The 14,465-nt window shown below is 48.9% G+C and overlaps 1 protein-coding gene across 2 annotated transcripts; it reads left to right on the top strand.

Moving 5' to 3' along the window:
* Positions 1-1,717: 1,717 nt before the first annotated feature.
* On the top strand, positions 1,718-14,248 carry HNRNPL (heterogeneous nuclear ribonucleoprotein L). 2 transcript variants are annotated; one of them, XM_048833046.2, is made up of 13 exons: positions 1,718-1,857; positions 3,270-3,388; positions 3,587-3,824; positions 4,397-4,482; positions 5,106-5,202; positions 5,780-5,852; positions 9,372-9,443; positions 9,539-9,819; positions 10,647-10,768; positions 10,880-11,081; positions 12,003-12,060; positions 13,177-13,272; positions 13,926-14,248. In XM_048833046.2, exons 3-13 carry the CDS (start codon positions 3,600-3,602, stop codon positions 13,982-13,984), a joined length of 1,371 nt encoding a protein of 456 aa, XP_048689003.1. In that variant the 5' UTR covers positions 1,718-1,857; positions 3,270-3,388; positions 3,587-3,599; the 3' UTR covers positions 13,985-14,248. The 2 variants fall into 2 exon arrangements, with proteins under 2 accessions (XP_048689003.1, XP_048689002.1); XM_048833045.2 differs by having other exon boundaries at positions 13,165-13,272.
* The last annotated feature ends 217 nt before the right edge of the window (positions 14,249-14,465 follow it).

Below are 14,465 nucleotides of genomic sequence, written 5' to 3'. Positions count from 1 at the left end.
CCCCCCTCCAGGCTAAAACCTCCCCCCCCCCCGGATTTAGCCCCTCCCCCTCAATCCCCCCTCCAGGCTAAAACCTCCCCCCCCCGATTTAGCCCCTCCCCCTCAATCCCCCCTCCAGGCTAAAACCTCCCTCGCCCCCTGATTTAGCCCCCCCCTCAATCCCCCCTCCAGGCTAAAACCCCCCTTCTCCCCCCCCCCCGATTTAGCCCCTCCCCCTCAATCCCCCCTCCAGGCTAAAACCTCCCTCGCCCCCTGACTTAGCCCCTCCCCCTCAATCCCCCCTCCAGGCTAAAACCTCCCCCCCCCGATTTAGCCCCTCCCCCTCAATCCCCCCTCCAGGCTAAAACCTCCCCCCCCATTTAGCCCCTCCCCCTCAATCCCCCCTCCTGGCTAAGCCCCTCCCCCTCAAGCCAGCGGGGCCCCCCCCGGTGAGCCCCTCCTGGATAAAACCTCCCTCCCCCCTGACTAAGCCCCTCCCCCTCAATCCCCTCTCCTAGCTAAGCCCCTCCCCCTCAAGCCAGCCCCCCCCCCCCCGGTGAGCCCCTCCCCCTCAATCCCCCCTCCTGGATAAAACCTCCCTCCCCCCTGACTAAGCCCCTCCCCCTCAATCCCCTCTCCTAGCTAAGCCCCTCCCCCTCAAGCCAGCCCCCCCCCCGGTGAGCCCCTCCCCCTCAATCCCCCCTCCTGGATAAAACCTCCCTCCCCCCTGACTAAGCCCCTCCCCCTCAGTCCCCACTCCTGGCTTAGCCCCGCCCTGAAGCCCCACCCCCTCCTGGCTGAGCCCCTCCCCCTAACTCCTCCCACCAATGAGGGCTCCGCCAAGGCCTCGAGCGAAACGGCCCCTGCTCTTGGTCAGCCCGCCCCAAGCCAGCAGGAGACACCAATGAAACGCAGGGTTCGAGGCTGACCTCCAATCAGAGCCCAGAAGCGGACAGGTTGGAGCAGGAGGTCGCGCCGAGGAGTTGACAGGCAGGCAGATGAGCCAGTGAGCATGGCCAGAGCACGGAGTCGCCGGTGAACAAATAGCTAATAGGATTAACAGGCAGGAATACGAGCCAATCTTAGTGAAGAATTTGTTGAATGACGTTGATCTTAACCAATAGAGTGTTGGAAGCGGCAGAAAGCTACGCGGTCAGACCAATCAACGCCCAGAGTTTATTGACTGACTCGTGCAGACTAACCAATGAAGTGTCGGAAGCGGCATAAGCGTTGAGGAGATAAGCCAATCAGGATCAATGGTGTTTTGAGTGACGTTCTGACTAACCCATGGAGTGTCGGAAGCGGTTGAAGAGAGCCAATGGCTTTCGGTAGAAGAAGGCGGAGTCTGTGAAAGGTAGTGAAGATGGGCGGGAAGCCGTTTAGATAGACAGCAAGATTAGCCAATCAGCTCGGTGGGCGGGAGGACGGACGAGATTTGCAGCCAATGGAGCGTGGTGAGGGCTATGATAGGCAGGAGAGCGGCCGAAACAGCGCGGCGGGCAGGAGATGGCTGAGCCAATGGCGACGGAGGGCGGGGTGGCAGTTGGCCAAGCGAAAGGACTGGCCAATGAGCGTCGAGGGGGCTCTGAGTGGCGTGGGGCCGGCCCAATAGGGGCGTGTCCGGGCACAGGCTCCGATTCAGGCGCCATGTCGCGGCGGCGGTGGCGGGGTCCGCAGAGCGCGGAGGGCAGCGGCCGGGGTGGGGAGATGGTGAAGATGGCGGCGGCCGGGGGCGGCGGCTCGGGCCGGTATTACGGGGGCGGCGGGGGCGCCGAGGGCGGCCGGGCCCCGAAGCGCCAGAAGACGGAGAACGCGGAGCAGCAGCAGCAGCAGCATGGCCCGGGGGGGGGCGGCGGCGGCCCCGGAGCGGCCGGAGGGGTGAGGGCAGCGAGCGGGCTGGCCAGGGGGATAAGTCCCGGGGGCGGGGACCATGGGGGTGAGTGGGGAGGCCCCTGAGGGGCGGGGCTTCATGGATGGGGGAGGGGCGGGGGGGCCGAGCAGCGAAGGGGGGGCTCTGAGGGGGTGGGGGGGCCGTGCAGCGAAGGGGGGGCACTGAGGGGGAGGGGGGGCCGAGCAGCGAAGGGGGGTGCTCTGAGGGGGAGGGGGGGCCGAGCAGCGAAGGGGGGTGCTCTGAGGGGGAGGGGGGGCCGAGCAGCGAAGGGGGGTGCTCTGAGGGGGAGGGGGGGCCGAGCAGCGAAGGGGGGGCTCTGAGGGAGTGGGGGGGCCGAGCAGCGAAGGGGGGTGCTCTGAGGGGGAGGGGGGGCCGAGCAGCGAAGGGGGGTGCTCTGAGGGGGAGGGGGGGGCCGAGCAGCGAAGGGGGGTGCTCTGAGGGGGAGGGGGGGCCGAGCAGCGAAGGGGGGTGCTCTGAGGGGGTGGGGGGGCCGAGCAGCGAAGGGGGGGGCTCTGAGGGGGAGGGGGGGCTGTTGGGAATGGGACTCAGATGGTTGCTGGGCCGGGGGGGGGGGGGGGGAGAAGGGCAGGGAAGCAGGAGAGGGGAATTGGGATGGGGGGGTGATGGTGGAGAGGTGGGGGGGCCAGTGGGGGGGAAGGTGGGCAGGGAGATGGTAGGTGGGCAGATGGGGGACGGTGGGTTATGGGGCGAGTTCAGGGCCAAGAGGTGGACTTTGTGTCACCCTCCAAACCCAAGGGAGAAATGGTGGGAGGATCTGGGCATCTTGGTACCTGCTGTTCTTGGCAGTGCCTATAGGCTAAAGACCAGACCTGCCCATAGGCCAAGGCCTGCAGGGGAAGCTTGTGGGGATGGTGGTGTCTGGCAGCACACAGGCTCCCTCCCTCCCTCCCCCATATGCACTCTGCAGGTCTTTGTGTAGCGTTAGGTAGAGGGAAATAAAAAGATCATTTGCCCAATGCATTGGGGGCTCAGTGCCTGGCATCACAGTGCCTGGCATCATCTCTAGGGTGAAGGCATGATGCTTCCCTGCCATGTAGGGATTCATGGGGCTGTCCCTCCGCATTCTGGAGTATCTTCACTGACCCTAAAGCAGGGCCTCAAGTGGAGCTGGCAGAAGGAGAGTGTCTCAGTCTATACGCCTCCAGCAGTCTGGTCTCTGCAGGGTTATCATCCCTGAATCCTCAAGGTCTCTCTTGGCAGTCAAAAAGGGTGTGTGTTTTCTTGTTTCAGTCACGTTAGCTTAAAGTTCTCGAAAACCCCTTTCCGAACTTAAGGTGCAGACTAATGCCGGTGCTTACATATTAAGGCTATAAAATGTGAGCTTGAGTCAGAGAGCATAAAACATCTTTTAAAATACTTATTTGCCTTGTGCCTTTAGGAAAACTATGATGATCCCCACAAAACTCCTGCTTCTCCAGTTGTCCACATCAGGGGGCTGATTGATGGTGTTGTGGAAGCTGATCTTGTGGAGGCCCTGCAGGAGTTTGGGCCCATCAGGTAAGGAAAACACGTATTCATCAAGCAGGAAATTTGGATCCACGTATGATTCTGTACTAATTTCAGCCGTCACATTTCTTCTTGCATTAATTTTAGGTGGACACTGAAAACAATAGTAGTTAGTACAGTTAAATGTTAATTAGCCAGCTCTCCATTTGCTGTATGTTTGAAAGCTAACTTAAGTTCTCTCCTCCCTAGTTATGTAGTGGTGATGCCTAAGAAGAGACAGGCCCTGGTGGAATTTGAGGATATTCTCGGTGCTTGCAATGCTGTGAATTACGCAGCAGACAACCAGATCTACATAGCAGGGCACCCTGCATTTGTCAACTATTCCACCAGTCAGAAAATATCCCGCCCTGGAGACACAGATGATTCAAGAGGAGTCAACAATGTGCTGCTCTTCACTATCCTAAACCCCATCTATTCGATTACAACGGTGCGTGGTGGTTCTAATTCCAGGTTCCCTTAGTGTGACAGACCTCTCTAACCCTGGGCAATCTGAGTCCATCCTTACAGAATGCATCATAGCCCAAGTACTTGATTGCATATACCAATGCAAGAGGAAGTTTGAGACATGTTGGAGAATTAACCCACATCTGTTTGTGGTCTTGCTTTAAGTATCTGAATTAGTTTGTGCAAGCCCGCCTAACTTAGAAATGGGATATTCTAAGGCAAATGCAAGGGAATAATGATTACACTGAATCGAAATGAGAGCGTATATTGCAGATTTGGATGAAGAAAAATTACTAGCTAGCCATGTAAAATATCTATGCATGCTGTGCAAATTTTGTAGCTATAAAACCTCAATCCTCAGTTGCAGTGATCTTGCTATCCCAGTGCTTTTGAATGCAGACTGTCAGTTGTAGCCACATCTTGTGATGATGCTGCAGGAAAGGTCTGCTGCAGTCTGCTTTCTAGAGCTGAAAAGCTAGGCTGTTATTGCAATGTCATTTCTTAAACTCTTCTTAAAGTGTTTCCTATATGATCTTGCCTCTTTCCCTTCCACAGGACGTGCTGTATACCATCTGCAACCCATGTGGTCCTGTGCAAAGGATTGTTATCTTCAGGAAGAATGGGGTCCAGGCCATGGTGGAATATCCTTTTTCACATGCTCTTCAATGTTTGTCCATATTTTGCCCGACTAAAGATGATCCTAACTCAGTGTTGAGTTCAAACTGAACTGTTGAAGTGTGCAGATTCTAGCAGATTAGAAACCCTCTCACTCCAGTGCTTTCTTGTCAGAATGCTTATACTTCAAGTGAGAAGTTATTTTGAGTGTAGGCACAGGGGACTTGCGTCTTGTACGTCCTTAACAAAAGATGCTTAATTTAGAAATAATATGAAAATTTACTGCTCTTATTGTGGGTGTTCCTTAGTGACTACAGCAAGCAGCTGAGAGCAAGAATGTTCTGTACTCGCTTCTACTATTGACTATTTACTCTGGACAAGAGGACTTTGATCCCTGTGCCTTTAAATCTCCAGCAACAAAAGAGAGATAATTATACTCGGGGGGTGTATGGTTTGTAAATTTTATGCAAGCACAAAATAGTATATGGAGCCCTTTTAACAGCAGAAAAAAGCAGGAAGCAGACATTAGCAACCTTCATATGTGAGGCTCTCCTCATGATTGGATCAATTATCCTGCTCCTAAAGAATTGCTACGCATGTCTGTACTAAATATGCTAAGTATTCTAAAGATTTCCTTAATGTACTCAACGTTTGACTCTGTGCAGAGTGCGCAGAGAGCCAAGGCATCTTTGAATGGTGCCGATATTTACTCTGGGTGTTGCACTCTAAAGATTGAATATGCCAAGGTAAGTGTAACTGAAAACATGGATAGGTACTTGATGAGTTGCGCCTGTCAGTATGTTGGATTGAATGTAGAGCATCTGCACAAAATTATATAACAGAGTTGTGGAAGAGCTAGCTTAACTCTCTCGAGCTCCAACTTTTTTCACAATTTTGTCCTCATCGAAAATACAGACCTGTACCTCTGTGTGGATGTAAAAATAAACAAGGAGACGTTAGAGCAGGAAACTTTGGACTCCTGCTTTCTCCTTACATCCTTGGGAGGAAGAGTTTTCTTCTAGTGTTAGATCAAGAGAATGGGATCCAGGACTTGTGGGTTCTGTATGTGGTTTTACCACTAACTTCCCATGTGAGCTTGAGCAAGTCACTTCTCTATTTTTTTTAAAAAATGGGAATAATTATCTAACTTTTGAGGAAGCTGTAAGTGTGAAGTGTGCTTATTTAGTGTGAAGATTGCTTTGAGATCCTTGAGTGAAAGATGCAGTAGCATGGCCATCTACTGTAGCTTTTTAAATTGTTCTGTCCTGCCTAGAACTCTCACCATGCAAAATTGAGTAATGGTAGGGGTGGTTGTTTTTGCAGCCCACACGTTTGAATGTGTTCAAGAATGACCAGGACACCTGGGATTACACAAACCCCAATCTCAGTGGACAAGGTAACCTTGATGGACTGCTTTGTAACTATACACAAACTTTGCTTGTCAGTTGACTCGCGCACTTCATATCTGACTCATGTTATGTAATGCCATTGGCCTGCCTCCTAACTTCAGGTACCTAAATTCAAACATGATGTAAGCCAATGCAAAATAGGGGGAAGAGTGCTTGTTCAGTTTATCTTAAAATCAAACATTTGTCACCAGGGAGTCTCACAGGTGGCTTATGCTATGTATTTGCTGCCTAACTTCATCAGTTAAATGTTAGGAGTTAAGGAACCCTATGCAAAAGTGGCTTAAGGAGTTTCTGGGCAAGGGTAGTCTTCAGGGGCAAGCAAGGGCTTAGTGCCGCTGCTTTCTTACATGGGAGATTTACAGCTTGTCAACTGATGCAGCTACAGGCTGTTTGTGCCTCACTTTCAAAACTGAGCTGTATAACTATTGCTAGTCTTTTCATTATGCTGGAAAGTAACAAAAAAATTCTCCTTGAGCTGTTGGATAGTTATCACACCACTAAAGGATAGTGGAATGTGGGGCTGGGTTGTAATTCACAGGTGTGTGGGTGAACATTTTATACAAATGTAACTTGAACATGGAGGGAAATGCAAAAATCTGGAGAAGACTGTCTGCTCCCATCTTTGGAAGCATTGAGGAACAGATCCCTTTCCTTTCCAAATTGAGTGCTGCGAATTAGTTACACAGAATCTGTGTGATGCCGAAAGTGATATGTATTATTCAGATTGCAGCCATAGATCTCTACTTCATACTGTTACAGTTATGGTCAAAGCTTATCTAGAAACCCCTTGCTTGGGTTTTTGAAACTTATGCATACTGTGCGGAGGAATGTGAAATAAGCAGCTGGTGTTGAGTTACTGTTTGAGCAGCTCTTGCATCAGTTGAAGTGGTTGCATCTTTTATGTTTCCCTGTATTTTTTTTTTAAAATGGTACAATCTGCTTGGCAGTATTGTCTTGCTTCGTGTTTTAAAACCAGGGTGTGGAGCTATTTGTGGTCCCAGCTGATAAGAGTTTAGAGGGTCCCTCCAGAATTGGGTGTTTTTCCCTTCAGAGAGGTTGCTTTTGTCCCCTCTAAGGAATCTTAGGAAGGCTACTTAGAACTCCTGCCAGTCCCTACCATGCTGCATTATTGCCTCAAAAGGCAGTTCTTCCTACTCATTTCATGATGAGACGTGCAGCCTCCAAGGGCCCCTGCGCAGTGTGGCCCAAGGTGCTGAGTAAGTGCCTGGCAGGCTGGAGTAACTCCCACGTGGTGGACACCCCTGTTTTTAAAAGATGAAAACTTACTAAGATACTGAAGCAAGCAATGGCATTACATGACTTAACAAAAACATAAACAAATTTCTCCTCCAAGGTACATAACTAGAAGATGTGCAGAGCCGCAGGGGCTAGTTGCAGGGCTGTGCATTTATTTAGATGCATCTTGGCTTTCTTGACATGAGGCTGGGAAACGAGGGTGGTGTATTATCCTGGCCTTTCCCAGCTCTGAGCAGTTATTACATATAACCCTGGGGGACCGTACTACAGTGGACGTCCCGAATTGGCTGTGGCCTGCCTCTGCACATTCCTCACACCACACAGTGTAGAAATCTCACTAGCTCTTCTTGGAGAAAACATGCATCATCCTTACGTACCAGAAACAGCAGCAGATTGAGCTCATTACATCAAGAACACAACACCGTGATCCAAGAAACATCTACAAGCACAGAGAGAGAGAGAGAGAGAGAAAGAGGCGCACCATGCCACAGCAGACATTATTCTTACTAATCAAAACCAAACAAAACTCTGAACCCAAGAATGTACACAGAACTAGGAAACACAGAACAGAGGGTTCTCAAAACAAGTCCACCAGCGCATTTCGGAGAATGGAATAGATCTCAGTGGCCATCCAAGACATAGGATGCTCTCCATATCAACATGGTTTGGTTTGGGAGGGCAGTCTTTTTGTTATACTGCTTTCCTGCAGTCCTCAGCTGCCAACATATCAGCGCCAAGTGGAGACAAAAAAACCAAAAACAAACCAAAGGCACACAGATACCTAAGAGGCTGTAGCTGGGGTGTGCAGTCTGGTGCATGCGTGCATAACGGGGGCATTTGACCCAAGGCACATTCCATTACAGAGGAGACACGCACACTGGAGAACTACACAGAGCCAGAAGCACCATTTTGTTACAGCACCACACAAATTCAGGAGATGAAACATGGAAGGAACACTCTCATTTATACACCTTTATGTCCTCTTTCTTGATATCTTCTGAGGACAAAACATCTGTGAGACCTTTTAAAGATTTTACTTTAAAAAAAATTTTGTAGCAGTTTTGTGCCTTTGACTTGTATTTATGACTCTGAAACCATGTGATGCAGGGTCGCAGTGTATGTTTGATGGGACGCCATCTTTCAGAACTGTGCTAACTCACTGTTGAAGCGTCCAATGGTAAGAGAAATACAGAATTTTTATGTGACAATGGACATTGTACTGTGTACTCCTGCTGTAAGTAGCCCTTTTCAATCTTTGTAATGACTGATTGTTGGAATAAACCTGTATGAAACTCAGTTGTGTTTTAAAAAACAAAGAAACTGTACGGTTACATGAATGTTACGCATTGTATATGATGGCTCATTTTAACTTATTACTACTGTTGCTTTGCTACCATGCTTGTATAAGTCTCTCACTTACTCCCCCTTCCTGTGTTTGGGTGGGGAGATATTTTGCCGCCTTTTTTTTTTCCATTGCTCTAAAGAACTAGCAGTGACCTGGAGGCAGGTGTACTTCAGTATTGTTTCAATCACGAAATCAACTGGGACACTCTTCCTTTTGTTTTTTTCCCTTGTCAGTCATCCTTACTTGTAATCCTCTTTGAAACACGCCCCAGCTCTCTAGTCAGGTGAAGCTGGGAAGTCCTGTATTTGTTCTAAGCATTTAACTCAGACACAGATTGCGTTACAAGATGCTGTAACTTGTCTGTGTAGGTTCAGAAATAGGAGTTGTAGTCATGACTGTGTGGCGGTAGTTATAACAAATGAAACTGCAAATGTGTGTCCTACAAACTAACCTCTTGTTAAAATAGGCCAGTCTGGCCCATTAGCCTAGGGCAGTGTCATGTGTTAGGTCCGTGGCTGGGATCTCAGCAGAGACGGCGCTGCCCCAGCCAGAGGGGTCTGTAGTCTGTGCTTGAAGCAGGGTTGGAAAACTGGAGGGAGCTGGATCCAACCCTCCTTGGCTTTAGAGGAGAGTCAAGCCTCATAATACCAGGCCTTAGGTGAAGTGGAGGCCCTGTGGGAGAGAGGAGTTTAATCTCCCCCTGCCAGACGAACCTTAAAATGTTGGAGGCAGTTGTTGGCTAGAAAATGGTTTAAACCTCCTGGGCAGCAGGGGTCACACTGTGATTTAAAAGAAGCTAGGGACTTAAATGACTCTGGTAGCGTACAGGTAAATCCCAGGTGTACAACCGAGTGAAGCGTTGTTCCTCTCTGGTTACATTTTTAACCCATCCTTCTTTCTCTAGGGGATCCTGGTGGTAACCCTAACAAGCGTCAGAGACAGCCCCCTCTCCTTGGGGACCACCCTGCAGAATATGGTATGGATTTGGTGTGCAAGCCAGCTTCAGTGGGAGTGTCTTGCTCTAATGTTAATGGCTCTCACGTGTTGCCTCTACTTCCGGTGTCTCCACAGGAGGACCTCATGGTGGATACCACAGTCATTATCACGATGAGGGTTATGGCCCTCCGCCACCTCACTATGAAGGGAGAAGGATGGGCCCTCCTGTTGGTGGCCACCGCAGGGGACCAAGCCGCTACGGCCCTCAGTATGGACATCCTCCTCCCCCTCCTCCGCCCCCAGAGTACGGCCCTCATGCTGACAGCCCTGTGCTAATGGTGTACGGCTTAGACCAGTCCAAGATGAACTGTGATAGGGTCTTCAATGTCTTCTGCCTCTATGGGAATGTAGAAAAGGTGAGAGGGGGAAATTAATGGCTTGTTCTCGTGGTCTTGTGTATTCTGATATCTTTGATCCTTGACATGTGTCTGGCAGAGTTCTGGTTCCTGTGCTCGGGCTTGTGATTTCTGTTTCTAGGTAGCCTTACTTGCTTCCCACCAAGTCTGTTGGGCTTGGCTTTGAAATTGGTGGTGTGCAGTTTGGCTGTGAAGCCAAACTCCTTTACAGTGTCCTGTGATCTCTGTTTGAGCAAACAGGGCTCAAATAAGCCAGAAGCGTAAATCTGTTATGCTGGGGCTATGAGATAGCTCCTTGTTTGCAAACAGTCTCTAGCAGGCTAATTGAAAATACCCCCAGCCTCTGGAGACATAAGGTTGACTGGAAGAGTGCAGTGATCATGGAAGAGTTTGCTTCTTCAAAGTGGTGGGACATGGGGATTAAGGAATGGGTGGAGCAATCCACTAAACTCAAATGAAGTGAATTAAGAAGCAGAGCTTGAAAGCTGGCTCTGAAATGGGTCAGTCTGAAGCAGTTTAGTTTAAATGTGTAGAACCCAGGTTGTTTGCAGCGTTGTAGCAGTGTTGATCGCAGGATATTGCAGAGACAAAGTGGGTGACATATCTTTTACTGGACGAACTTCTGTTGGTGAAAGAGACAAGCTTTTGAGGTTACACAGATCTGAAGAACTCTAAGTTCAAAAGCTTGTCTTTCACCAACAGAAGTTGGTCCAATTAAAGATATTGCCTCACCCACCTTTTCTCTCAAACCCATGTGATCTTTCTAAATTTCCCCTCTAATGAATGTAAACATCCTGTGCTCACATCAAGAGTGTGTTGTATCTTAGGTGAAGTTCATGAAGAGCAAGCCAGGCGCAGCCATGGTGGAGATGGCAGATGGCTATGCTGTGGATCGAGCAATCACCCACCTCAACAACAACTTCATGTTTGGACAGAAGCTGAACGTGTGGTGGGTCTCTTTCCAGATGCTTTGTGGTCTTGATGTCTGAGATCTTAGTGGGGCGCTTGATCCCCAGCAGAAAGCTATGCATATAGTGACAAGCTGTGCCTTTCCCTGTAGTGTATCCAAGCAGCAAGCCATCATGCCTGGTCAGTCGTACGGGCTTGAGGATGGCTCGTGCAGCTACAAGGACTTCAGTGGCTCTCGAAATAACAGGTTTTCAACCCCAGAGCAGGCAGCAAAGAACAGGATCCAACATCCTAGCAACGTGCTTCACTTCTTCAATGCTCCTCTGGAGGTGACAGAAGACAACTTTTATGAGGTAAACTTTATCAGACTGTACGGTTGCCCTCAGCTCTTCACTGTCTGATTAACATTCTTCCCTCTTCTTCATGGTACAGTCTCAGATTTAAGTCTCATACCTTGATTTTGCGTACAGTTCCTAGTTTGGTGTGGAGCTCCATCCTGATGGACTCTCCTGGGTCCTAGAGGAAAGGATACATTCAGTACTAATGAGCTTAGAATGTAGATATTGTTCCTGTGTGGCTAGAACATGAGATGGGACCCAGTTTTCCTGGGTAACCCTTTTCCACTGAATCATTATGACTTGCTCAGTGTCACTTCCCATCTCTTGTCTTGCCAAACAAGAATTTTGACCTCAAATGGTGGTCGAGGCTTAATTTGATGAACTACTTTGAGAACTTGAGGGGATTGTCACTCAACGAGCATGTGTACGCACCAAGCAGAAGCCTTCCATGTTGTGTCTTAGTGAGTTTTGCTCTGTGTAAGTGGTGTTCTTTCCTAAGGCACAGCATGCGGGGTTACGCTGTAAATTGTGAACGTTTCCAGTGACCCATAGCGTGTGTGTGGTTTTAAAAAAACCAAAGGTAAAATTCTCATACAATAGCTGTTTTGAAATGATGCCCAAACTAGTCAGTGGTATCTTTCTGAACTGGAAAAACTCTTGCAGCTTTTTAACTGGAGCATTCTGATATAAGTACTGTAATGAGCAACCAAAGTGTCTAATTAGTTGGAGTACATGGAAGGGTGTTAATTATTTGTATTAGCATAGCACTGAGGAGCCTGCTCATGGATCTGGATCCCATTGTGCTAGGCAAGTGATAAATTTGTAATCTATTGGCCTTGATGAAGTTTGGCTTATAGATGATTGAGCTGTATTTATGCTTTGATTCTCAAAGCTGGTGTGTTACTATCTCTGAATACTTGTCTGTCTTCCCATTAGATCTGTGATGAGCTGGGAGCGAAGAGGCCTGCTTCTGTCAAGGTGTTTTCAGGGAAAAGTAAGTAAGCCTTTAAACATGGTGAAACTTCCCTTAGGGGCTAGGGAAAAATGGTTGCTTAGTCAGAGGTGGGCTTCTAACTAAAGGGGCAACAAAATTGTATTGGGAACCCTTGGGGATGCTTGAGAGTGGCTGTTTGACGGTCAGGTCCAGAGTGCAGGTTTCAGTGCACTCTTACTCCTCCTGCCAGTAAGGTTGGGGCACAGGTGATAAATAGCGTGGTACTGCTGTGTTTGAGTGGCTTCCCCCGGCTTTCGTCATTAAGAGTTTCAGTCTTGAACTGCAGTTTAGAGCCTTAGCCAGCAATCCTTTATTTAGCAAGCTGTCCACAGATACAGGGAGATGAGAGTGAACATGCATTAGCAGAAGTTGAATTATTCTGCTGAGCAAGCGTGGCTCCCCATGATTTCCCCGTATTACACTGCCTTTCCATTAGAGGACTGGATTAGGGGATGGGAAGACGAATGAGTACCTGTGAACGGACCCCTGTGTGCATGATTTGGACCTGAGCATATAAAAATGGGGGTGGGTCAGGAAATGGCTTGAGTGGAACCAATCCTGTTAGACTGCTAGATTCAACCCAACAGATCCTTACTGGGTTTGGTGTGTGGGTGGCTGGGTGGTGTTGGTGGTCTGTGATAGAAGGAGGTCAGACTAGATGGTATCCCTAGCCTCTGTTTGCCAGAAGCTGGGAATGGGCAACAGGGGATGGATCACTTGGTGATGCCCTGTTCTGTTCATTCCCTCTGGGGCACCTGGCATTGGCCACTGTCGGAAGACAGGAGACTGGGCTAGATGGACCTTTGGTCTGACCCAGTATGGCTGTTTAGATGATCTGGTGGTCCCTTCTGGCCTTAAACGCTGACAATTAACGCCTCCCTCCTTAGGAGCAAATGCAGTAATATGCATTTAATGGGGGTGTTACTGCTCCCTTGGAGCTGCTGTTGCATTGCATGAGGCGTCCTCTGCAGTGTTCCCAGTCCAGGTGTCAGGGGCCGATGAGAATGGGGCCCAGAGCTCTTGTATAGCAATGTGGAGCATTAGCATGTGCTGTTCTACCTTGTCCTGCTTGTATAGTGATGTACGCACACTTGTAACCTCCAGTGTTCCGTCCAGGTGAAAGAAGCTCCTCTGGTTTGTTGGAATGGGATTCAAAAAGCGATGCGCTAGAGACCCTGTCATTCCTGAACCATTACCAGATGAAAAATCCAAGTAAGCTGTGCATGCACTCAAGTTTTGGGGGGCTCTTGTCTTAATCTGTGAGTCTGGGTTCAGGAACAGGGGACAGTGATGGAGCATCTGCTTTCCTGTTCTCTTTGACAGTCATCTGTAATTCTGTCCACCGCCAGACTTGGTTAAACTAGAGTTACGATTGCTGATGCTTATCGCAGCTTCCCATACGAACAACTGTAAGCATCAGCCGAGAGTCTTAACAGGATGTGGTCAGAAGCCTGGTCCAATAAATACTGTGGTTCGTTGTCATCTGAAATTGCCATGGCTTCTGTCAGAGGGAGTTCCCATCTTCCCCACTTCATGCCTCTGTTTGAACTGAAATTCGGCATGCTGCACTTAAGAGACAGTGTGAGTGGGAGGGTGCATGGTCCTGCTGCCTAGGAGGGAGCTGGGACTCTCAAGGGTTTTATTCTCTGCTCTGTCATTGACATGCTAAGTGACCTTGAACAACGTGCTTAATCTGTCCACCCATCTGCAAAAAGGAGATAATACTTCTAACCTCCCTGAGGGCGGGATGGGCCTTAATGCATATAAAGAGCTTTTAGAGCCTTCATACCAAAAGGTGCTAGACATGAAAACGTAAATCTCTGGGGCAAAAAAATAAACCTTTATCCTGTTTTGTTCTGTCTTAGATGGGCCGTACCCATACACGCTGAAACTCTGCTTCTCAACTGCTCAGCATGCCTCATAAGCGCTGCCCAGGTTGGGCCAGGAGCAGGGGATTCCTTCCGTTCTTTCTGCTGCCTTTCAAAAAGTTCTTGTATTCCTTTTTTTAATGCTCCAGTTTAGTAGAGGCTACCCATAGCGAAGACCTGTCAAGCGGGAGAAGTGAAGTGGTCTGTCTCCCAGATACCTTCAGTTTTTAAAATTATTGTACATGTGATTTGTTTTCCCGTTCATATTTTGTGCTGCCTGTGTTACTGGCACATTTCAATAAAACAGTTTGGAAAATAAATGTTACTGGTGTTTGATCCTAAATATCAGAGTGGCATCAAGAGTATGTTCCCTTAGGCTCTTGAGGTTAGTAAACTGAGAATGGTCTGCAGCTTTCCCATTCATTGTAGGGAACAAAGCAAGTCATAACTGAGAGCTTCAATTTGTGACATCACTCATCAGTGTAGGTTTGACATGAGACTTTGTTAGTTTGAAACTAGCCCAAACCTTCTCCCGAG

The sequence above is a fragment of the Caretta caretta genome, chromosome 23 (genome assembly GCF_965140235.1).
Source record: "Caretta caretta isolate rCarCar2 chromosome 23, rCarCar1.hap1, whole genome shotgun sequence".
Classification (NCBI taxonomy): domain Eukaryota; kingdom Metazoa; phylum Chordata; order Testudines; family Cheloniidae; genus Caretta; species Caretta caretta.
Note: the sequence above shows the minus strand (reverse complement) of the source record. Positions and strands in the feature narration are given on the sequence as shown.